Source organism: Xiphias gladius, chromosome 9, assembly GCF_016859285.1.
Source record: "Xiphias gladius isolate SHS-SW01 ecotype Sanya breed wild chromosome 9, ASM1685928v1, whole genome shotgun sequence".
Classification (NCBI taxonomy): domain Eukaryota; kingdom Metazoa; phylum Chordata; class Actinopteri; order Istiophoriformes; family Xiphiidae; genus Xiphias; species Xiphias gladius.
In genome coordinates, this window is record NC_053408.1 from 10,171,159 (window position 1) to 10,194,609 (window position 23,451).

The following is a 23,451-nucleotide window of genomic DNA, read 5'->3' on the forward strand; positions in this document are numbered from 1 at the left end:
AGACTGGCTATGGAAATGACAAAAAGATGCACTGAGTGCACTGAGTGTTAGGGAAGTGGGATTGCTTTGCAAATGAGGTGGGGAAACGTGGCTGTGGTCCGCTGGGCGGCAGAGTGAGTACCAGCATTCTTTGCCATACTGAGAGCTCAATCTGGTCCTGTCGGCAACCCCACATCCTGCGAGTTACCCGCCTGCCTTTTTTTAAGCAGCAGTTACTATCGCAGGCCACGCTGTGACCAGTCATAGTAATTAAATGCCGTAAAAGAGCAGACCTGTAACCTAATTTCTGGTTCTAGTGTCAATCTGTCAAGAAATGTCTTTACAAACATTTTACTCTAAGTTATTAGTAGAGAGTGAAAGATACTGCATATAATAGCAAGCTGTATAAAACAACTAATAAAATGTTGCAGTAGGGTTTGTGTTACTGTTGATGGTGTCACAATTCACTCCGACCCAGACTGACTTTCATACTCTCTGTGAAATCAGGGGGGTTTCAAATTGAGTCATAATTAAATTGTGGATGCCAGTGGTTTACTGTAGATAGGCAAGACTCTCAGCACAATGACTGACTCACCTGAGAAATCTTACTTTTGGCCTGAGCAGCGTTTGCCTCAGCCACTGGCAGTCTCACCCATGATACTTTGATTTTGTTATGATGAAAGCTCTTCAGCTGCTTAATGCTTCAATTTATTTTCATCAGTGTTTCTTGTATTGCATGGACAGATGTGTGTTTATCAACTCTTGAAAGGCACTAACATTAGATGGCCTCACTCTGCTTAGTCTTTTACACAACCTTTGTTTCACTGGAGCGAAACCACTCAACGGTTACACAAGCTGAGCGGTATGCAAAAACAGTGGTTAGAGCATAGCTGGGCTAGTGAGAGGCGTTTAGGGAAGCTTTGGTTTACAGCTCCAAGCCACAGCCTGAAACAGGGCAGGGTTTGCTATCAGACAGAGAGACATGAGAGGCTAAGACCTCTCTCACTATGATGCTGATGCCTTTTAAGTGGTTGGGATCATACTTAAGTGCCTCTTGGTTCAGTAGATTTTGGATTGCCAGTGTGTAGGCATGTTTGCAGTCAGTGTCAGAGACAGTGTGTGTTAGCATTTGTCACCTGACTGCCAGGCAGCCGGCCTCAGGAAATCAGAGTCAGTGTGAATGCCGAGGTTTGTCATAGACAGGTGCCAGCACTGCCATCCATGCCTCCCCTACAGCAGCTGGGAAAAGAGTGCAAGGCCCACGGTCAAGTGTGGGCCATTGGGAGAAAGCATCAGCTAGAATTCCCTGCTTGTGGGGGATCAAATGGGCAGGCCTCTGTGGCATAAGGCTCAAACATGCTGTATGTGCCTGGGCAGCCACTGGGTATGCCGTACATACTTTCTGTGGTCTCGTCTTGGCACTTCTATAGGGGGAGACGCTCTGAAATAAACTTTGACGTGTGAAGTTTCTCTTGTTGCTTTAAGCACAGTTCCTTCTGTTTCAAGTGGGATCAGAATGAGCAAATGTGAACATGGACTTCTGTTTTAACCTTGAATTTAACCGCTGAACAGATTCCGTTAAAGTATTCAAAAAGTTTACAGGTAAGAATTAGACATTATGCAAACATTTGAAGTCCAGCTGATCTGTTGTTTTGTCCAGCGGCTGCATTTCGAAGGAGATGGAGTTGCACTACGCACACTGAGAATCTGACACCAAAAGCCCTGTAATTGGCAGGTGCTGCATCCGCAGTGTTTTGAATTTTGAGAGATAGGCAACAGATATGCACACCTACTAGGATTACATCATTGCAGACGTGTGAAACCTGTCATATGTTAGTGAACACCAGCAACCACAAGTGGCATATAAAATGGCCTTCAGTGTTCACTTTTGCGTAGTTATTAAAAGGAAAAACAATGAAATGCTCTCTAAACATTTGATTCCGATATGTTTTGATACTGTGTTTTAGCCCTGGATGTGTGATTAACAGATTGTTTTGCCTAGTTGCTTCTTCTTTTTATTTCAAAAGTTCATTTTGATTACCCAGCCTAGTATTAGGAATGCAGACTATCGTGTAACAGAGTCATCATGTGAAAATCCCCCTTCAAACCTCCTCTGTTAATGTTTTTATGTCTCTAACTTCCTACAGTTCTGTTAACATTATGGTATTAAACAGCAGTGCAGCTTCTCTCCCAAGCAGAGCAATGGCACAACTGGAAAGTTGAAGAAGAAACCTCCCCCGTCCTCTCAGGATAGTGGGGTTGTAGATGTGCCTGGGAGCCATTACTGTAAGTCCTCTGAGCCTTCTAGGGGAAGTTCCGTTGACCCTTTCTTTTAATTTTCTGCACTTGCCTTTGGGATCACTTTTGAATCCTGCAATCTGAAAATCCTGTGCTGTAAATATGCAGATCTAGTCACCATCTTCGGATCCGCCTGCTTGCTTCTTCCCAGATGCTTGTCCACCCTCGTGGGGGAACAACTGCTGGCTGCCGTCTATAGGCCAGTGGAATTCCTCACCCTGACACAGAAAAATAAAATGGATGGAAGTTTTCTATATGCTCCCAAAGATCATTTTACATCAGTAGACGTGCCTCTCAACACAACTGTTCCCAGTTAGTGGCGAGCTGCCACTCTTATTACAGCCACCAGTGGGACAAATGTTTTTCACTACCACTGCATGTAGTTTCATACTCTGTGGCTTGGTTGTAAAGTTAATGAAGCTGGTGAACCAACCTGTTAATCTTCTTCCTCTAATGCTTTACTAAATTTAGAAGTAAACATTGGCCTCAGCTGTACATTATGTAGTCAAGTATTGTTTTACATGGCATACATTTGGCTAATCCTGGCATGGGACATAAATTAGTTGTTTTAATAGGACACCTGTAGGTGCAAGTTATGCTTGGATATTTATAGACATACAGGCCAAACCATTTTTTTTTTTTTTTTTTTGGTATGCCCAAGATCCAAATTTTGGTACTTGAGTAAACATTAGTGGTAGGCCTCGCACATTCAGAAGTGATCTCACTCAAATCTTTTTTTTTTGCCTGACATTAATGAAGCCATTCAGCACAGTTAATTTGCTATCATTTAGCTCAGTGGTCATGTTAAATCATAAACAGGCTGAGGGAAGCCTCATTAACAGTGATGAATAAGTATCAAATCTTAGGCCTGAACTTGAAGAGAATCTTGTTCCCTGGCTGGAAAGCTTTGCTGTTGGAGCTCCCTGGCCGGAGATTGAGATGCTTTGGTTTGAGACGCTGGGAAATTCAACCTCTAATTGTTCACAGAGACGATTGGCAGGAGGAGCTGAGTAATGATAAGTGAGGCATCAACACGGTTGGATGCTGAGATGAGACCACTCACACTTGACCATTCAAGTGGTTTTAGGAAAGAAGTCGAGCCCACTGGGATGCTCCCAAATGACAAACTGGTTGTCCTGAAAAGAAAAATAACTGTAGAAAACCCAACTCTTTTTCCTTGGCTCACTTTTAAGAGACAGACACTTTCTTCACGTTTTAAATTGGCCTTGTCATGCGGTTTCCTCAACTGGGCTGCCGGGAGCCGACTGTTTCCACATAGGCCAATGTTCTGTACCAGTTTTGGTTTCGAGAAAAATAAGGGTCTGTTTTTTCTGGCACTGATCACTGTGGTGTTAAACTTCCAATTTTTCCCAAAAGCTAACACAGTCTTGCGCTTGTATTCTTCACGCCTTTTTGATCCCTGTCACAGTTGCTTGGCATGAGGCACATCTGCTTCAGTCCTAACACTGCCCCGACCTTGTAACCCTCTCCCCCTCCCACTTGTAGCACAAATCCAGTTTTTGTGGTGTTTTTTCTGTGTGCCATAATTTAGCAAATAACATCAGTAATGATTCAATTGGGCATAAAGTAATTGAGAGGCGGCCTGCTTGCCATCTGTCTGGTGAGATTACTACTTTCTGTGTAATTAAACGTGTGACCTTGTGGCCGTGGAGGGAGGTACCAGTGGGCAGCCACTGCCGAAGAGCCAGGCCGTCTTATTTGAAGTCAGGGGAGGCCGGCTGGGAAGGGGGAGAGTTGTTGTGCGGTTTTAACAGTTTAGCCCAGCTGCTAAAGATAGCACAGGCTGATGTGAGTCAAGCTTAAGTGGCAGTCTCCTTTACATGGATCTGTTGTGTGTGTGTGTGTGTGTGTGTGTGTGTGTGTGTGTGTGTGTGTGTGTGTGTGTGTGTGTGTGTGTGTGTGTGTGTGTGTGTGTGTGTGTGTGTGTGTGTGTGTGTGTGTTTACACACGCCAACGAGCCCATGTCAAAGCCCAAGTCACCAAGCCTCAATCAATTTGGCAATGCGAGAGGAGCCCTGCTGAAGTCGGAGTGATCCCTGTGTGCATACAGTGTAACCAGGAGAGGATAGAGAAAAAGGGGCCAAAGAGTGTGCGTAAGTTTGTGTGTGAGCTGGTGGGGTCGTGACGGGCTGAATAGAGGCTGCTGTTTTAACTCTGATTTTATGTGTGGTTTTGTTTGGAGTCCTGAGGTTTGGTTTCCCTTGGACAGTGTCCAGAGACTACAAGGCCTGCTTCTCCTCAGCTCTCCTGCGAGGCCGACGTGAAGGGCCCTGCAAAGCCCTGTGATTGGATTTCATTCCTGATCTGGTTGTTTTGCGTTGTAAACAGGACATTAAAGACAGGGGAGATGGTGAGCTAATGAGTCTTTGTGTCAGTGTGTGTGTGTGTGTGTGTGTGTGTGTTTGTGTGTGTGGGGGTGGTTGGGTGGTTGTGTTTGTGTGTGTGTGTGTGTGTGTGTGTGTGTGTGTGTGTGTGTGTGTGTGTGTGTTTGTGTTTGTGTGTGGTTTTCAGGCTTTATCGTCTGCATCCGCCATTGCGGTCTCACATACCCGTTTAAGATGAGGAACCAAAACCCCAGTAGTACCCCGATGACATACAGACATACACGAATGCATAGTATGCAACTGAAAAAGACATCAGTATGGTTTACTCAGTGTGGGCTGGATGGTGTCTTACAATACTTCCGCCCAGAGCTTGGAAAAAAAATCATTCCTGTTCCCCCCAAAACAAAAATAACCATTTTAATTACTATGGTTGTGTTATGTTGCAGCCACAGCAGGGCTGGCAGGACCCGGCTGAGGTGGCACCGGCCACTGGGGATGGGGACGAGGTCTGGGCCAGCCTCCAGGGAAATTACAGAGTGGTGTTGGGGGGGGGCTGAAGCCTGCCTCCACTCCCTGCTGTCAGCCCAGAGAGCTACTGTTTGCAGCAAGCTAGCTCCTCTCTGTTTCATCTTTGCCCTATGGAGATAATTGGAGATTCACTCTGTGTAAACACGTTTTTTTGTTGCAACATTTATTGTTTCAGTCAGAAGGCCATGTATCTGCCCAGCATCCCGAAGAAATTAATTTTATTTTTTATTTTTTAAATGACATTTTTAAAGTCGACTCAAGTTCCATTTTCTGTTGTTTCTTAGTCATATGCTTCTGTTCATTCTCTAACCTCTTCAGCCATCTCTTGTCTCTCTTTTCTCTTTTTCCTCCTCCCTCTCTCCACCCAGCAGTCCCTGCCCTCTCTCCCTCTTTTCTCTCAGTATGTGCTCTGATTACCTTTCCAAACTGGCAATAAGTTGATTGCTTTACAGAGATGATGTAAGCCGCTGCCCTAGGGTACATCAGGTTGGATTTCTCCCGCTTTATCTTGTAAAGCCTAAATTAACAGCTGGTTTGGTTGGAGTTCTCCTGGATCTGACTAAAGGATTAGGCTTGGTTCTCATGCGAGTCAATCCAGTTTGATTTATTGCAGGTCTATCAAAAAAGATCAATGGGAGTCCTTTTGAAAGTAAATCCTTAATCGCTCTTTGCACTTACGTGTCATCATTGTGAATTTATTTTCCTCCCTTCTATCTCTTGCTCTCTCCTTTCTCCATTTCTCACTACCTAATTCTTATTCTTTCCTTACACCACTGCCTTGTCTATTTTTATTTTTTTTCTTTCTCCTTATACACCCCACCCAACCCAATCTGTGGTAGCGATCTGCCCCTGTCGATGGTATCATGGTGAATTGCCGGATAGATTTTTCTCTGTTCTCATTAGTTACCCATTGGGGCAAGGCAGCCCCAAGCCTGGCTTTAGTATCCTCTGGTTGTGATTGCAACTGAAATAAGACCCTGCTGCTGCCACTCTTGTTTTGTCTTCACCCAAAGTTCACCTAAATCATGCTCTGTCTTTTCTCCATATTAGGCATGCCACTCATCTCTGGCACTGGGTAACAAGGAAGTTTAAGAATTCACGTTTTGTTCTCATAGCTTTGTTTTTCCAGTCAATATTAGTGAACACAAACTCCATCACTGAGGCTGAAATGGCCATGACGGCGAAAGTTAATATGAGAGCACCCATGGGGATGTTCATGTGATATTAGTTGGGTTTTTTTTGGTTCTGAAATTATGACACTATTGTAGTATGGAGCCCATTTACATTTTGTGGTTCCTCAAAATCAACAGAGCAGCTTCAGATTTCACCATCTGATGACATTAACTTTTTAAATCTCAGTTCTCTGCTCTTTGGTCTTGCGAGAGTGAGTTGTTTTTGGAACTGATACATGGGCGTGGCTGACATTATAGGCAGATTTTAGCTTATCACAGAGGCATCGGCCTGTAAGTAACAAAACATTGTTGTACAGAAAAGACATGTTTAACTTTCAAACATTGGGATTGGAGTCAGCCTAAAAAACTTAGCATGCCTTTTGACCCTGAGGGAGAGAAGACACAAGAAAAAAACATGAAGCATGTGCTAAACTGATTCCAATAACATATTCCCAACGTTCAGTTATCTCACATATTGGAATACTGAACGCTTTTTTTTCCTTGCACATTCAAGTGCACATACTTCCCTGTCGAGAAAATGATATAACACTCACACAACACCCTACAGCATATTTTCTTCCAGACATTCGTAAAGTGACCTGGCAGCTGTTGAGAAAGGGGGGGGGGTAGTAAAGATCTTGGTAAAGCTTGTATTCTTCCGCCTACTCCTGTTCTCGCTTTCTCCACTCATGAAGGCCATGACTTTCCAGGAATCTGTATCTTGAAAAATATAACCAGTACCACTGATAGGAAGGCTAGGTGAATGGACAACCCACTTTGATGGTGCCAGTGACATAGAGCCCACGTTTTGGTGGCTTGGTGGGTTTCCCTAAACTTTTCCTGCCCAACATCCAGATTTCTCTGGGGAATGTCTTGTCTCCGAATAATCTGGAGTCCTTTTTCCTACAGTCTGTGACTGTGCGTGGGGTGGAAGGAAGTGAAACAGGCACAGGGCCGATCAATGTCAAATTCAGGTGTGTCCTCTTGGCATGCATGGTGAGCTGGATGGCTGGCAGACCTGGGGTTGGAGGTGTGGGAGGGGCGCTGGGGGGGGGTTACTCGGAGTGTGTGTGTGTGTGTGTGTGTGTGTGTGTGTGTGTGTGTGTGTTGGGGGGGGGGGGTGTTAGATTGACGGGATACGTGGGAAGGAAGGGCTTGCTGTCAGCCAGCTGGACCTCTTAATCCTACAGCCTTGGGGAAAGGGTGTGTGTGTGTGTGTGTGTGTGTGTGTGTGTGTGTGTGTGTGTGTGTGTGTGTGTGTGTGTGTGTGTGTGTGTGTGTGTGTGTGTGTGTGTGTGTGTGTGTGTGTGTGTGTGTGTGTGTGTACGTAGATTGTGTTTGTCTCGTAGAGATTTGTCAATTTTAGCACACCTCTGCTCCACTCTTTGGCCCAGCTGAGCCCACAGTGTGTGTGAGTGTGTGCTCTGTGAGTGTTTATGCTCAAGCAAGAGACAACCAGGATTTCGTGCGCACTGTGTTTACTGTAGTCCGCTACAGTTCGCTTTAACAGCACACTGTATATTTATGTCGAGACGACACAGCCTCTCGCCCCCTTGATGTTGGAGAGGCACTGGGGGTTTGGGGTGTCCCGCGTTGCTGGTTGAGGATGGGAGGATGAGGGGGAAGTTGTGAGGGCAACAAACACTCAAACCCTGCTAGAACCCCCCCCCCCCCACACACACACACACAAACACACACACACACACTCTGCCCCCTAAGAGCATCAAATGCCCGTTCACCAAAACTCGTGTGTGTGCACTTTATCCAGCTCTACGTCATCCTGCAACTAAGTGTCGGGTTGCGTCATCCCCTTGTCATTCATTACACAAAAAACATACTGTTTAGCCACATTCCATGCAAGCTTTTTTTTTTTTTTTTTTTGCTCTCGAGCACCCTCTCTCTCTCTCTCTCTCTCTCTCTCTCTGCCCCACTCTCTCTTTTGGCGTAGACTTTTGCATATATCACAGGCTGGCAGGCTAAGAGCTTGGGACTTCCCCACGCCACACTCCAAGCCTTTGATCCTTTGCTTTGGAGGTAACATCAAAAGGAGAGGCATAGAAAGGCAGCTACTACTGTGAAGTTCAATGTTCAACTTGATGGCTTGGCTGAGGGCTTTTTTTCCTCTCTCCTCCTTCCCCCCCCTTCCCTTCCCTCACCTCCCTCACCTCCCTCCCTCTCTCCCTCCCTCCCTCCTCCCGCAGCTCCCTCCATCCCTTTGCTGCATCCCTCAGCTGACAAAAACACACAGTTTGTAGCCAAAGGTTTTTTTTTTTTTTGTGCCTCTGACCTCACCTCCATAGAACCTATCTGGCATAAAACAAGACCTCCTCCCTGTAAAAACTCAGATATACAGATGGCGTACACAAAAATTCAGTTGTTTCTTTTTGACGGTGTGGTAAAAGGTGCAGTTCCAGTGCCAGGCCCTTCCCTCTCTCTCTCTCTGTGTGGATAAGCTGCAGCATCCTATTTTGCAGCTGGTTGCATCAAAGCCAAGCTAGGCCAGTTGCCGCAGTGGTGGTGGATAGGTTAGGTGGAGGAAAAGGGCATCATATTGTTTTCTGCGTGCCCTCTCTGTTATGGATCCATCCTTACTCTCAACGTCACTTCTTCTGTGAAAAAGAAGAGACAGGAAGCACTCAGAGAGGGAGAAAGATCTTCTCTCTGCTTTTTTTTTTTTTTTTTTTTCCAGCTGCTTTGGTTGCTGTGTTGACGCGGGGCACATAAAGCTTGCAATCATTCGTTCACAGGAAAACAAAGGATTTTCATAATGAATGCGTCAACTGAGTTTTTTATGCAAACTCTCTAAATTAAGGAAGTATCAGATGAAGCTATGCATTCCAGGTCAAAGCTAGGTTTTTCTGAGGTGTAGTCAACTGTATTTAAATGACACAGACTTGATAAGGCGATCCAGAAAGCTGAGGTGCTCCACTAAATGCTTTTTCGTCTTTTATGAGCTTCCCTGTCTGACTGTGCCAATTAGCAAAGGCGTGTGGCCTGCTTTTTCTTCTCCTCTTTTTCTCTTTTTTCCTTCTTCAACTCTCTTTCTAGATAGACGCTCTCTCTATCATGTTCCCAGCCACACACACACACACACACACACACACGTACACACACCAAGCACACGTTTCACGTTTGGTGTATCATTAGCTTAGTGTGCGGGGAGGCGTGCGAGCCCAGGCTCTCTCCTGCCTTATCTCCATGTCAATCACAGCGTGTGTGTGAACATCAGTTGTAATGATCTCCATCCAGCCTGTCGGTGCGTGTTAGCGCCTGGTTTCCCTCGCCCCCGGAGCAAGCCGTTCCCTAGCTAATAGATGCAAAATTAAGCTGATCAATAGATGGCCTCAGCTCATTATTGACATGTTATTGCGGTGTGGGATTTTTTTTTCCAGGGGTTTTATACAGAGCTAGCAAGATGCAAGGCAGGAGGAGAAAACAAAAAAAAGTTAGCCAAATGGCCCAAGCCACTTTATTTCAACCCTTGAAAATATTACATTAAGCTAATTTATTCTTACTCAGTCTCTTGCATGTAATATTTTAGATGCCAAAGCCCTTTTCTATTTATATTACTGGTCCTACTAGAAGAGTAATCACCTGCTCAGTGGTAGGAAATGAGATGGAGACTTTGTAAACCACATATTAAAGATTCATCAATAATTGGCATGTGTACTGCTTTTTGTTTTGCGAGGGTGGGGGGTTTGGGAGGTTGGTGTTGGGGGTGGGAGGCATCTCCTATGTGATTGAGCTAAGTGGTAATTAACCATGAGAGAGGTGTGTGTGTGTGTGTGTGTGTGTGTGTGTGTGTGTGTGTGTGTGTGTGTGTGTGTGTGTGTGTGTGTGTGTGTTTTTTGTTTTTTTTTTTTTTATTTTTTTTGAACTTGTGCTTGCAGCTGTATGCGTGCATGCATGAAGCTGCATGTGCTGCTGTGTGTCAGGGAAGGTGGGGAGGGTACGGTTCAGGGTGCATCACTGACAGAGATGATTTGGAGGTGAGCGCTGGGGCACTGTGGTCATGTGGTCAGGTTAAAGGGGGGTTGGGGGGCCACCCACTCGGGCCCGAGCAACAAAGCTGCTGCGCCTTACCTACCTCAGGTCTTATTGTCATGGAAGTATCTCCCATTTTAATGAGCTCAGATAACCAAGCCCTTATTACTTATTTATTCATTAAGCTACCGTTGCAAAGTGGCAGTACCCCGCTGTGTGAGTGTGCATTTAATTGCTTGTGTGGGAATTTTTTTTCCTTCCTCCATGCACGATATCATAGTAACTACTGTGTTTTATAACAGCAATAGTAAGTTAGGTTAAAGCTAATTGAACCTAAAATAGATAGCTTAAAGCGGATGTATTAGCCTAGTTAGTTAGGTTACAAATCTATAACCTGACACCTTACTTGAGATTTGAGTTGAAACACTTAAAATTCTGGGCTTTAGGTATGCTGAGGGAGTAGGCCTCATGAATATGGAGGCTGAACTGCTTCAAGGTGTATGTGCAAGTGTCAAAGAGACACAAAACAGACTGAATGTTTGTTGGTTTCATATGATGCTTTTGTGAAGATTAATTGCCTGTTGGTGTGTGTATGTGGAACCTCCGACATAATGCTCTCTGATTGATGAATATGCGTAGGTGGAATTGTGTGATAGCGTGTAGTGTTTTCAGAATATAGGAAGTCTTTGTGAAGCCTGAGAGTGTACACATTCTCTCCCTCTGAGGCATGTTTCATAGCTTCCTTATATCCAGTCTACCGTTTAACTAATTCATAGTGAACTCTCGCAGAACAAAACCAGACACCCAACATCAAGGGCAGCGTTCAGCTCTCCTCCAGCACAACACCAAATACAGCATTCTCCAGCAATACGTGGGCGCTGCAATCAGCTTACTTTTCTCCCTCAGCAGAGCTCAGCTGCTGCTCACCTTTTTAACTCTACCCTCCACGCCCCTAACCCTGCTTCCTGTAAGCAAAGGTAAGCATGATGTGAGCATATGATTTGCTTGGCTTGGCCTAGTGTCTGAGTAGTTTCACAAGATGATGGTGTTTCATAGTTAAGCTGTGGCATGGAGGGATGTGTGGAAGCCCACAAAATAATATGACAAAGCAAAAAAACAGGAAACTAGAGGATCTAGAACCACCATGTCGAAGGCAACTGGATTTGCTGTTTTTAACCTTGAAGATGTTTCATCCCTCATCCAGGATGCAAATTAGTTCACTAGAACTGAAAAGTGGCAAAATGTCCTCAAAACAAAACCAGTCAATCCAGTTGCCTTTGACTTAACACATCTATATATCCTGTTACCTTTATGAATGAAAATATTAATAGGAAAGAAAGTACAGGGACTTGTTCATCGTGTTGATGATTCATAGAGCACCATAAAACAAGCAGTTGCGGTTTTAGCTCCATCATAAAAGCATGCCAAAAAATTGAGCTCTTATTTGTAAAATAACTCAGCACTTTGCGTTCAGATTTTTTTTTTTCTAGCCTTTAGGCGTGAACACAAAATTAAAATATGAGAAATAAGTAGACTAGGGAGTATTGATGAGTAATCCCAGTCTGTTGAGTAATTAAGTTAACTGTAATTACAGCCCTAATAGGGGGAAGTTAGACGCATCGATTAAGCTGCATTTTTTAACATAGCAATCGTCCTAGCTTCAGGCTTCATAACATGTAACCCACTCAGTGTGTGATTATAGAGGCCAACGAAAAGCACCCAAAAGCCCAAGTTATATTTTTGTCTGAGTAAAGGAAAAAGAAAGAGGAGGAGTCACTCAGATAGAAGAGTGGCGAGTGCAGCTCTGTGAAGCAGGAGAAACAGAGGCATTCTGCAGCAGAGCCTGATGCTAAAAGTGCCAGAGTTCCTGTTCATTAGCGGGGCTGATGGAAGACTAGCCAGCTCCTGCTGGCCTTCACCCTCCCTGCCACTATTTATAGAGCAGCCAAGAGATACTCTTAATGACACAGCGAGAGGGACCGGGGGGGGGGGGTGCAAGAGTCAGAAATCGAATGCTGTTTACTTTCTGAGGCTTGCTGAGAAGTTGGTGTGTTTTGGACTGCAATCATGTCACCCTTATGCTTCCTTTGAGTACACTGTACTGTACTGTGCCTTCAGGTGTAATTTTAGTCACAGTCTGTCATCATCCAGTCAATTTAATTATAGGTAGTGAACTACGTTTTTGCTAAACTTATGACTAGTGGACAATTTTGTCTCTTTGTAATTGTTGTAGAAAAATTTGTGTCTGCAATGTGTTGTGCAACCCTTTGAAACTTTCCGGTCAATCAGCTGGTGTTTGAACAGCGCATTTGTCCACACCTGCTAAGTAAACAGTGTCAGGGCAAAGCCATACTTATCTCATGACCCAGTGTTTAAGAGTGCGAAACTAACTTCCAGAACAGGCCAGATAAAAGTCAAATGTTGATGGAAAAAAGTCTAAAGAAAGGACACGAAACAGATCAGTTAAAAACTAACGAATTCGCCCTTTTTTTAAAAAATCAAATCCAATCACTTTCTGAGATATTTTGAACAATAGTTGTTTCAGAAGCCTGTTTCTAAAGCCTCTTTTTAAGGGGTGAGTAAAGTCTCAGTTGGGTGGAGAGGATGGAGAGGTCACGTGCACAATCCCCATGTGGAAAAAAGGCTTATATGAGCGTGTCAGATTGAGTTTTTTTGTAAGAAGCAGAGAGAAGGGGAGTTTGAGTTGGAGGTGGAGATTGTTGGCAAACGGAGTGGGGGGGGTTTGGAACAGGTCGGCTGCCCCAGTGCTGTCAGAGCCAGTGGAACCCCCAAGGTGTTCTGGCTTTAGAGTAAATATGGGCCCAGCGGACCCCTTCCTGCCCCAGGGCACAAAAACCCCAGGCCTTCCCACATTCCACTTTTATTTTCCTGGTTGCAAACTGCCTCTGGCTATCAGAGCAGGAGGGGGGTTTTTTTCTTTTCCTTTTTTTTTTTTTTTGTAATATTTACTCATAAAATGTGCATTAGTACAGCCAAAGCAGCCATGACGGACCCTCTTGTGCTGGCTAACTTTCTCCCAGTTTTGTCGAGAAATTCTTGCACTATTTCCATTCGCTTTCCAGTCAACCTTATGGTCTGCACTGTACTCAGAAACACACGCAATAATGTATCATATGGCTGAGTGGGCTGGTGATTTTTTTTTTTTTTTTTTTTTTTCTGTTTTTTTTTTATCAAGGGGATTTCAAAGGGTCTGTGTTGCATTACGCTTCTCTTCCCTCAATTACAGAAAATTACTGTCCCCTCCTCAACAAATTACGTGTTTGTGTAACCACGTGTTCGCTTCTTCTCTTGCACCTGTGAGTGAGGACAAAGGCTGCCGGTAATATCTGCAACAGATCAAGACAATATGCTCCACTCTCCTTTTTAAAGGGATAAAATTGTAGTCAAACTGGATGTACTAATCTTTTAAGCTTTGTGCAGTTTACTTGCAGAGCTTTGAATGGGCTCCTCTTACTAGCCTTGATCATTTCAGACTTAAATTAAGCTCTTTATAGTAGCAGTCTGATTGGTGTAATCTGCAAGCTGTCAATCCCATCTCTGAGCGCTCTCCCAGAGGAGCTGCTGGGCCTGTCAACTAGAGGATGTTCAAATGTGGTTGAGCATTGTTGTTCAGGTGTGCATATGTAAGTACATTTACAGTATTTTGTGAGGGTCACTGGGAATGTACATGGGTTATCTGTACACACTATAAAGTAGAGCTCTGTCATGTCTGATATGAGGAGGCCACAGATGGGCTGAAGATCCGCTGGACTCTTTAGAGCAACACCCATTATCCATATGCTGACTCTAAACCCAAGCTGCTATCTGTCTGTCTTTCTGTGTTTGTCTCCCCTCCTTAGTCACATTGCTCACATGGCTGGAGTGCTTGATGGAGCCCCAGTGGTCCTCATCATCTGTCCCATGGTACCCTGATGGAAAGCGGACCAGTGTGTGGAAGTCATATTGGCACATAAGGAACTCTGTTTGTTTGATTGGTCTGAGGCTCTTTGCTCTTAATCCAAAACAAAACGAACAAGCCGTGTGGTGGCTGCTGCTCAAGCCGCCAGGCCGCATGTAATAAACACATCAGATTGGGGCTTGATGGAAAAGGAGCTGATCGTTGACCAGAAACAGGCAGAACAATCCTGCACTTTCCCGTGTCTGACATTCACATTGGAAAATGTATGAATGACACTTCTCCCTGTTCTTTGTCGATGGCACATATCTGCGTTTAGTTAATGTTAGATAGGATGTGGAAAAACAGTTTATTTTTGGGAGGATCAGAGTCTAGCACTGGTACTAGGAAGGTGTATTTTTTTTTTTTTTTTTTTTAGGCCAAATTGCTTCTGTGGCAGCTTGTTGAATTAGTAACAACAGTGATGGAAGCTGGTGTGTGGACGTTTGAGGATGATGTGTGAGCGCTCAGGAAGCCCTTCCATTTGTCTTCAGCCTGCTTCCCCTCTGCCATGAGCTGTGACACTGGGACCAGGGCCCCAGCTTGTTTTCACTACGATGACAGTCAGTGTGGATCTGGGTTAACACTCTGTAGCTCATAACATGCCAAACCTTGGTGCAGCAGGAGTCACTCACGTATGGGTGAGTGGTCCAGCATGCACGTAGGAAGCACCTGCTTAAAAATAATATAGTGACAAATTATTGCTGAAACAAGAAGGAGATTAATTGATCAACAGAGAATTAATCATCTAAAAATATGACATTCAGTCAGTCATTCATAAAGCAAAAATGCCAAAACTGGTTTTGGACTGTTGGTCAGACAAGACGAGCAATTTGAAGACATCACCTCAGGACATTGGGCTCTTTTTATTTTCTGACTGATTTTATAGACTAAATTGTTAATTGAAAGATAATAGACAAATAATCAATAATGAAAATAATTTGTTGTAGCTCTTGTGAACAACTCCCACCCCCCACCACCAACCCCCTTCTTGTGCTTGGGAAAGCAGTAGTGGATAGGAAAATCGGGACAGTGAGAGTGAGTTCATCCCTCTGTAAGGATTCAGAGGACTCCCTTGTCTTTCACTTCATCAGAGACAATTGAGTCATTCAGCTCCCATTGTGGGGCTGGCCCAGCGAGGAGGGGCGCAGGGTAGGGGAAGAGAACGGAGGGGGGTGAGGAGAAGGAGAAGCCGTCTGCTGCACAACCCGGAGCTGGAGCACAACCACTGGGTGGCTCTTACAAGGTTGGGGTCTGTCAAGGGGGGCTGGCTGGTGTTTGTGTGTGTGGGAGGAGGGCAGGAAGAGACACAGAGGAAAAGAGAGAGTTATCCTGCAACTCCGGAGCAATTTGTCACATTGGAATGGCTCTTGAGTTACCCGGGGGGCCCCCTCATAGCAGGAGAGTTTTCAGGTCGCAGAGTGGGGAATAGGGAGGGGGTTTGGAGCAGCAGAGAGGGGCCAGAGGTCACGGGCCTACTCAAGCCCAGGCAGTGCGTCCGTTAGCAGGACAGACAGACGGGCGGGTGAGAGAGAGGAAGGAGGCCAAGAAGGGGGTGGTCGGAAAGCCCAGTGCTTGCCAGGGCTCCGTTTTGCTTGGCATGCTTGTAAAACCTGCAGGAGAGATTAGTGTGTGAGAACATTTGCAACAGCAGGGCTGAAGAGGAGCCACTTGTCAGGGCATGCGCTCCGGCACCCTCTCTCTCTGTCTGTAGTCTTTCAAAGTCGCTGTACCCTATTGCCACATTCAGGGGTGTCACCTTCACGCTCCTTACCCAACTCCTCCGGACGTCCTCTCGACCTTTCTGCTGGCTGCAGCTGTGTTTGAATATTTGCATGTGTGAGCATGTGGGCAAACGCGATGGCAGGACTTTCCCATGGACTACATTCACAATTCCCCACATCTCTCCAGCACTGCCCTGTCTTCTAGCCCCTCTGGCACAATGGGCACTGTCTTGAATTACCTCATAGATGACAGCATCCCCGTCGATCTCTTCCTCCTCTTTTACTGTTACAACCCTCCCCCCTATCCCCCTCCTCTCTCCCCTTCATGGCAATTAATACCCAGTGTGGGGGGTCCATAAAAACCCACAAGACCTCAACTCTGGAGTTTTTACAACCTTTCCTTTTCCACTCTTAGGACATACAAACAAGCATAAACAAACCCAGGTTTTTAGCAGTAAAAGCCGTCTTGGCATCATAAATGAGCGGTAGTGGTGGAGAAAGACCAGGCAGCAGGGGCTGTAACCGAGGACATGGAGTCAATAACTCCCTCCAGCGTCTACCACTGGCAGCCACCCCACAGTGAACTCTTCGCTAATTACCACTGATTTAGACACAGTCTCAGGAAGGGTCGTGACACACTCACTCTCTGACCAGCACTGACACACATACACATACACATACACACTCTCTCTCAGACATGCATACAAACTAGTGGTCACCCTCGCTGGCTGACAACACAAAGAAATTGAATTAATGTACCTGCATCTCCATGCAGGAGCCAAACTGCTACTACAGAGCCATAGTTTATTTCCATCTGTACTTCATAGATTGTGTTAGAGGAATGTACGATGGTTGCACCAAGTGGTTATAATTTATAACGCAGCAAAACTTTTTGTCACCACGTGCCAAAATCTGATCTGGGGCTCCGGGCCAATAATTATGGTGAGATGATTATGAAATGTTACAGGATTGCATTAACTTCTAAAGTCTAATGTCATTATAGCAAAGAAGCCCATGATCTCAGTCATTCATGAAATATAATGTAAAAGGACTCACACAAGATCTTGAAGTGAAGCAACAAACTCCAAACAGAAAGGCTGTTTGAAAGATTTCTTGATAATGTCGAAATTTTATGCCCAAATGGCATCATAGGCCCAGATACAAGTCCAAGTATATTAATGCAGAGTTTACCTCATGCCCATTTTAATCTGTCTTTGAAATATCTGTCGCACCAAGGTTACAAAATAGGCCTGTTAACTTCCTTTGTATTAATTAGGCAGCCCCGATGATTGTTCCTGTCTCTGTTCTTTTTCTTTTGTTTGAAATTCTTGAGACAATCCTGTTTTTATTGCCAAAATTAGGGTTTCATTAGGATTCATTTGAGTTTGTCAATCTTGAAAAGACTTTGTCAATAAAGGCATTATTATAAATATTTTATGCATTTTTTTTTCTAAAGAATTAAACCCTATTAAACCCATATTTGAATGTAAGGGCACTGCAGCAAGTGGTTTTTCCAAGGTCATTTGTTTAACACCATTCACAGCAGTTGCCCCTGATATTGAGTTCCACACTAGTGTCTCTTTTTCACAATTTTTAGAACCTTCACCTTCTTTCCATTCCAAAGGCCTCAGAGCTGAAACAGCTGCTGAGACCTTTTCCTCTCAATCTAGGTGGCCATGACATTGATAAGCAGAGTTTGGACCACATACTTTAGCAAGGTCAACACCAGGCAGTCAGTGGCTGAAATCCACAGGGAATCTGCTTTAAGGCCCCTGAACATTTTTCATTTGAATGTGCAAAGTATTTTGGATGACAGCAAATTTGGATTATTTGACATGTTTTATTATGATTGAATATATGAAGATGAGCACAAGAGCTTTTCCTGCTCATTTCAGGAAGAGGCACAATGTAGACCTTTTTACAGTCTGCACAGAACATGTCATCAAAATAAAAAGGGCTCCACCCAGTTTATAACACAGACAGATGTTTCTCATGACCCTTGTTTCTGCTTATCTGTTTTTCTGTGCTTATTTGTGTGCGTGACAGAGAGAGAGAAAGCGGGTGGGAGGAAAATTGAGAGACATTTGGTAGAGGCCAAGTCAATCATTTATGGGGGCAGTCAGGAGGTTTAGCCTCAGAAGTGTGTGGTGAGACGCCACGCTTTAACCACTTTATGGGTTCCAATAAAACTCTGACAAGTTACATTTATGACATTAGGTCATCTTAAAGCCATAAGATATGTACAGTACTACCCCTAATCTCTGCCCTCCACCAACTCTAGTGGAGTTGGAGTGACCTAATGAAATCCAAAGCCACTCCTCAGCTACTTTAGAAAAACCAAAAATATTTTTTTGTTTTTTCGAATTCCTGCTCACTGTGAAGGAGCCTGGCTATTAAAACAGTCTAGTGCTGTATATTTCTGGAAAAAATATTGTATCATTTGGTTTACGCAGATGCATGCTTGGGGCTATCTTCACCCCATCCACCATCCGCCTTAAGATCTTTATTTGCTTTTCCATGTTTTTGAGTTTTCACACCCATACACCCGTCAAGAAATGTCGTCTCCCTTTTTTTGTCTTATTTTTAATTTTGTCTTTTGGTTTTTGCTTTCTGCATTGTTAACATGTTTTGTTTCTTTCTTTCCATTCTGTTTCCTTTCTGCCATTCAGTACCTACAGATGAAATGGCCCCTGCTAGATGTTCAACCAGGAGGTCTTCAAAGTAGACAAGCACTTAAAGATGCCAGGTCCCCGTCCCCGGCACACATCGTTGTAAGTAACACTCCGCTCGGTACTTTCCTCTTTCACCAGCTCTAATTCCCTTATTCATGACAGAAAGACTACAGGCCCTACTTTTCTTCTCTCATCCATCCTGAAAACATCTTCAGTGTTGAAAGCCCCGCCCCTTTCCCCCATGAATGGATGTTTTAACTAAAACATGCGTATTTGTTTGCATTTACTCTTAAATCACAGTCACTAATAAGCCCAGACAGTTTTATGTAAACTTGTTCTTTTATACGTTCACATTTTGACAATGAAAGTTTTGTGGATCGCAGAAAGTAGAGCTTTTGTCTGTCAGTGGTGATCAGGACGCGAATGGCACTGGGGGCTGCCACTGTGGCAGGTGCAGCAGTTGTTCTCTGGACAGCCACGCCGCCTGTAATCCCAGATAAAATGACAACTCCCAGCTCACATTGTACTGAACTGTGTGATTATGAAAAACTGGTCTCGTGTTGACAACTTTTTCATGAGAATGAGCTAATGCTGGGTGGCTAACATATTGTCTTTGAGGAAAGCGTGGGCGTTCCTTCAACATTGATTACCCTATCCATGGAGTTGGAGGAGTACTGTGGCAGGAAAGTTGGCTGGACAGCCATGGGGGCATATGCAGTACATACAAACAACAGAGCATCCACCCCAGGCATGTCAATATCTAAGAGGCTAGCAGCTCTAGAATGAACAGTTGAATGTGAACTTAGCAGTTAGCCAAAGGCATAAAGTTTTCAGGAGGTCAGCAAAAAGGTTGAACACAGGGAGCTCTACGTATGTGGTCACAGGGTTAGCGAGCCAGGAAAATCAATGAGAGCGGGGATTGAGCAGAATTAGTTAGGTGACCATGAATGCCCTCGGCCATTATCGGCACAGTTGTTACTCTTGTTTTGGAGTCGTATATCTTCTACATACTGTTATGAATATGAAAATTTTGAAAATGTATAATGATTTTAAATGGAGAAGCCTTCCAAGTTTGTATGCTCATGAACACAGTATCTCCCGTGGTAAAAGTTCAGTGCTGGGGCTAACAATACACAGCACACCCTTTCTATTTAGGTACTATGTGCATCAACACAGCTCGCTGTCATCATGGCTCTGGAGCTCGCACAGAAGGTAGTGATGATTCTTATCGCACAAATTACACTGTCAAGAAAGAGCGCCTCTGAGTCACAATTGACATTTGATCAGCTCAGTTACTTTAATAGCCTGTAATAAAATCCATCTGAACAGTTACTCAAAAGCTGGTGAGCCAAGGCCTCCTTGGTATTTTGCCCATTTAAGTTAAGCACATCTTAAAATAGCAGGAGTCGACAAGGTTGTTTATTTGAAAGAGAAACCTTGTCAAAAGTTGTGTTTTAAGACAAAGAGCTAGCGATGACAGCGTTATTCTGAACAAAACAAGTCCTGCTAAGGCCCTCCTTATCTTCCCCTGTGATGCTGGTGTTATTTTTATACTAAAGAGTTCAGGGGCCTCTTCTTACTGTTATTTTAGGAGACGCTGAAAGAGTCCCAGCTCCTATGAAGTCATTAAACTGGTTGTAGGAAGCAAAAACTGCAGGTAAATACTTGAGGTTTTATCCTGCTATGAGTCATACGGCTGTAAATACTCACCACCTAACATCCACTCAAACCTCCTGCTGTACGATTCACTTTTAAAGGAAGTTTTAGAACAAAGGTCAAGTGTAATGGTTGCAGCTGCAACTTTTTAGAATGCATTAGTGACGTCCAAAAACATTTTATATGCATTTTTTTGTTATACGGTCTATTTTTTTTTTTTAATTACTTGCTTAATGATGACTTGGGTGCTCAAATAATCTATAATTATAATTATTTTTTTGGGACACTAAATTTAAGGAACTATTTTTCACAATGTACACAGGCAAATATAATACATACGGTCAAGTTTGCAACAAACAGGCAACAGTAGCTGTGGTGCAAAAACAAACATGAAACAACATAGATGGAAAAAAATAAGCTTGCACATTGCTGAAGTATATGCCACATTCACAATGACAAAAAATAGTAACTACCTAATGAGTTACATGAAAGGATAATACAAAAATGGGTGATAAATGAAAGGTTAGTGAGATGTAAAAATTAACATGTTGGTGAAAAAGTGGCAGGGACCATTAATAAGGCGCAGAATAGTAAAATGTAAGTCAAATGGCAATATTTTTTGGTTATCACGTTAGATATAATACTGAGCAACAATGTGTTAATCACTACAAACGTTTCCCACGCTATGAAAATTTACATCCCACCAAGCATATAGGAAAGTACGAGTTTGTGATAGCATGCCAGATGAAGTTTAAAGTGACACTAAATTGTGTATAATGGTTTAAAAATAACGGAAAATTGCAAATACTTCTGTGTTTTTGTTTATAGTTTGCATATGACATTCATGGCGAGATTAAGTTAAAAACACAATTTTATTATTGGATTTCTGTAAAATTTTGGGCACAGACATGAACGATGGATGCGATTTGGTCTTCATCTGGATTTCAGGTTTCTGACCACAGATGAAGTGATTTTAGCCAAAACTAGGAAACCAGTGGAGTTAAGAGACTCTTTCGAATTCTAAAGATGTTTTTGCAAGGCCAAGAAAACAGTTGGATTTGCTGATAAATATCTCAGTATCTGAAACTTGAATGAACCATCTGCTTACTTTCTTTTTCTGGGCTTTTATTTCTAAGTGGAAAGCAGGAGCTAAAGCAGAATGGAGCAGTGCGAGCACTGTTAAACGCACATCATGATTAGTACTGACACTGATCAATATGAGGGAATATATTGTAATATTTGTGGTCATATTGCCCAACCCTGTTGTGATCTGTTTGATGGAGTACACAGGCTGGTAAGATCAGAGGCATTGCAGCATCACTGCATAGGCACACAACTCGCTGTTAGCACAAGTGATGAAATTGAATGTGAAATGCAGCTTGTATTGTTGGCACTCCTTCCATCCTGCTCCGGCATCCACCTCTGACTGAGAAGGAACTGTGATTGAATGTTTCCCTGGTTTGCATCATACTGGTTGTCGTACATATAGAAAAGACAGATTACTCTGGACAGCATTGTGAATGCCGATGATAACCCCACACAGGCTCCCGCTGGGGTCACTCAATCAGTCAAGCTTTTTTTCTTTCTTTATTACTTGAAGATTTAGGCACTGCATGTTCCAGTACGTGATCCCCTTATCAATAAATTGGGCTGTAAACGGTAGTTTCGTTTTGTTTACAAATGCGAAGAAACACGCGGGCACCTTGACCTCTCCCTGCCTGGAGCACTAGCAGGCTGCATTGGCAGTGATAAGAAGCCGTCGATTCGCCTGCTAGATAACTGCGATCTGAAGCTTTACTGACCCTGACTCAGTTGAAACAACAATAGAAAGACAGTGAGAGATAGAAGGAGCGATATAGATGGCTGCAGATAAAGCCTCTTAGAAAGTTGTGGCTGAGGAGAAGGATGGAGGAGAGATGGACAGGGATGGAGATGCAGACAGACGGTCTGGCTGGAAGGCTCAGTCACGGTGGAATACTGGAGGCTCAGACGAAAAAAGAGGAAGTGATCTCACGCAGGCTGGTCTTTCGGAGGGCACGCTGTATGCCCCTGTTTACCATGCCCTCAAAGGGGGCCACGCCGGACCTTTTGAAGTGCCTGACCATCCCGCAGGCATCCTCAAAACCTGCCGCTGCTGAACTTTTATGCCATTGGCTGAAAGTTATTCAATATTTATCCACCTATTGATGTGATCTTTTTTTTTTAGGGAGAGAGAGAAGAAACATACTTATGCCTCACACAGCTCCTAAAGGGAAAGATCATAAACAGTCCTTGCTTTGTCAACTTGCCTTTTATTATGATGTTTTAATTTGACATTGTGGACTTGAAGAGTCTCTGTGGATACTCAGCATCAGGCAGTAGCTTAAAGCTGGTCGATTAATTTATAGTGGTGTGTGTGTTTTTGACCACTTTCACACTTCTATTATTTAGACTGTGATTACTCCATCAACCCAGTAACACAACATAACATACCATACCAGATTGTTTTCTATATCCACTGCTTAAAATGTGATAGCATCAACAATAGTACAAAAAAGGATACAGCAGTCAACACTCATGTTGGTAATATCATGCCATTATTTGGCTCAAAGGTACTAAACCATCTCATCTTATTCGATCAGTCTTTTTTCAGGTTCATGAAAAGAACATTAACTCTAGAATGAGAACCAAAAGCATTTTAGACATTATTATTTTTTTTTTTTCACATTTCTTAATTTGCCATTCTGGGAATTGGGGCAGAAACATGCACATTTTAAGAGCCTACACACACAAACTACTTTCATGAAATTCACGTGCATACACACAAACACACACACACACACACACACACACACATGCATACACAGCCTTAGAGTCTAGAGCCTAGCTCTGGCTGAACAATGTCTCCATTGTTTTGTGGGCTTTCACTGGCAGCAGGGGATGGCTGGAGTGTTAACCATTTCTCAACTGCGTGTCTGTGTGTCTGTGTGCGCGTGTCTGTGTGCGCGTGTCTGTGTGCGCGTGTCTGTGTGCGTGTGTGTGTGTGTGTGTGTGTGTGTGTGTGTGTGTGTGTGTGTGTGTGTGTGGACACATTTTTGTTACCTCTTTGGGATATTTTCCGGTATAAACACCCAGCTTGTCGGGACCAGCATGGGTACC

General features: G+C 43.8%; 1 protein-coding gene across 16 annotated transcripts in view; it reads left to right on the plus strand.

The window, feature by feature from the left end:
• tcf7l2 (transcription factor 7 like 2) overlaps positions 1 to 23,451 on the plus strand; it is a 91,060-nt gene that overhangs the window by 13,651 nt on the left and 53,958 nt on the right. For all 16 annotated transcript variants that reach the window (XM_040134694.1, XM_040134695.1, XM_040134700.1 and 13 more), the window contains exon 4: positions 18,655 to 18,756. In XM_040134694.1, the coding sequence (XP_039990628.1) occupies positions 18,655 to 18,756 (102 nt within the window). The remainder of the gene's footprint in view (positions 1 to 18,654; positions 18,757 to 23,451) is intronic.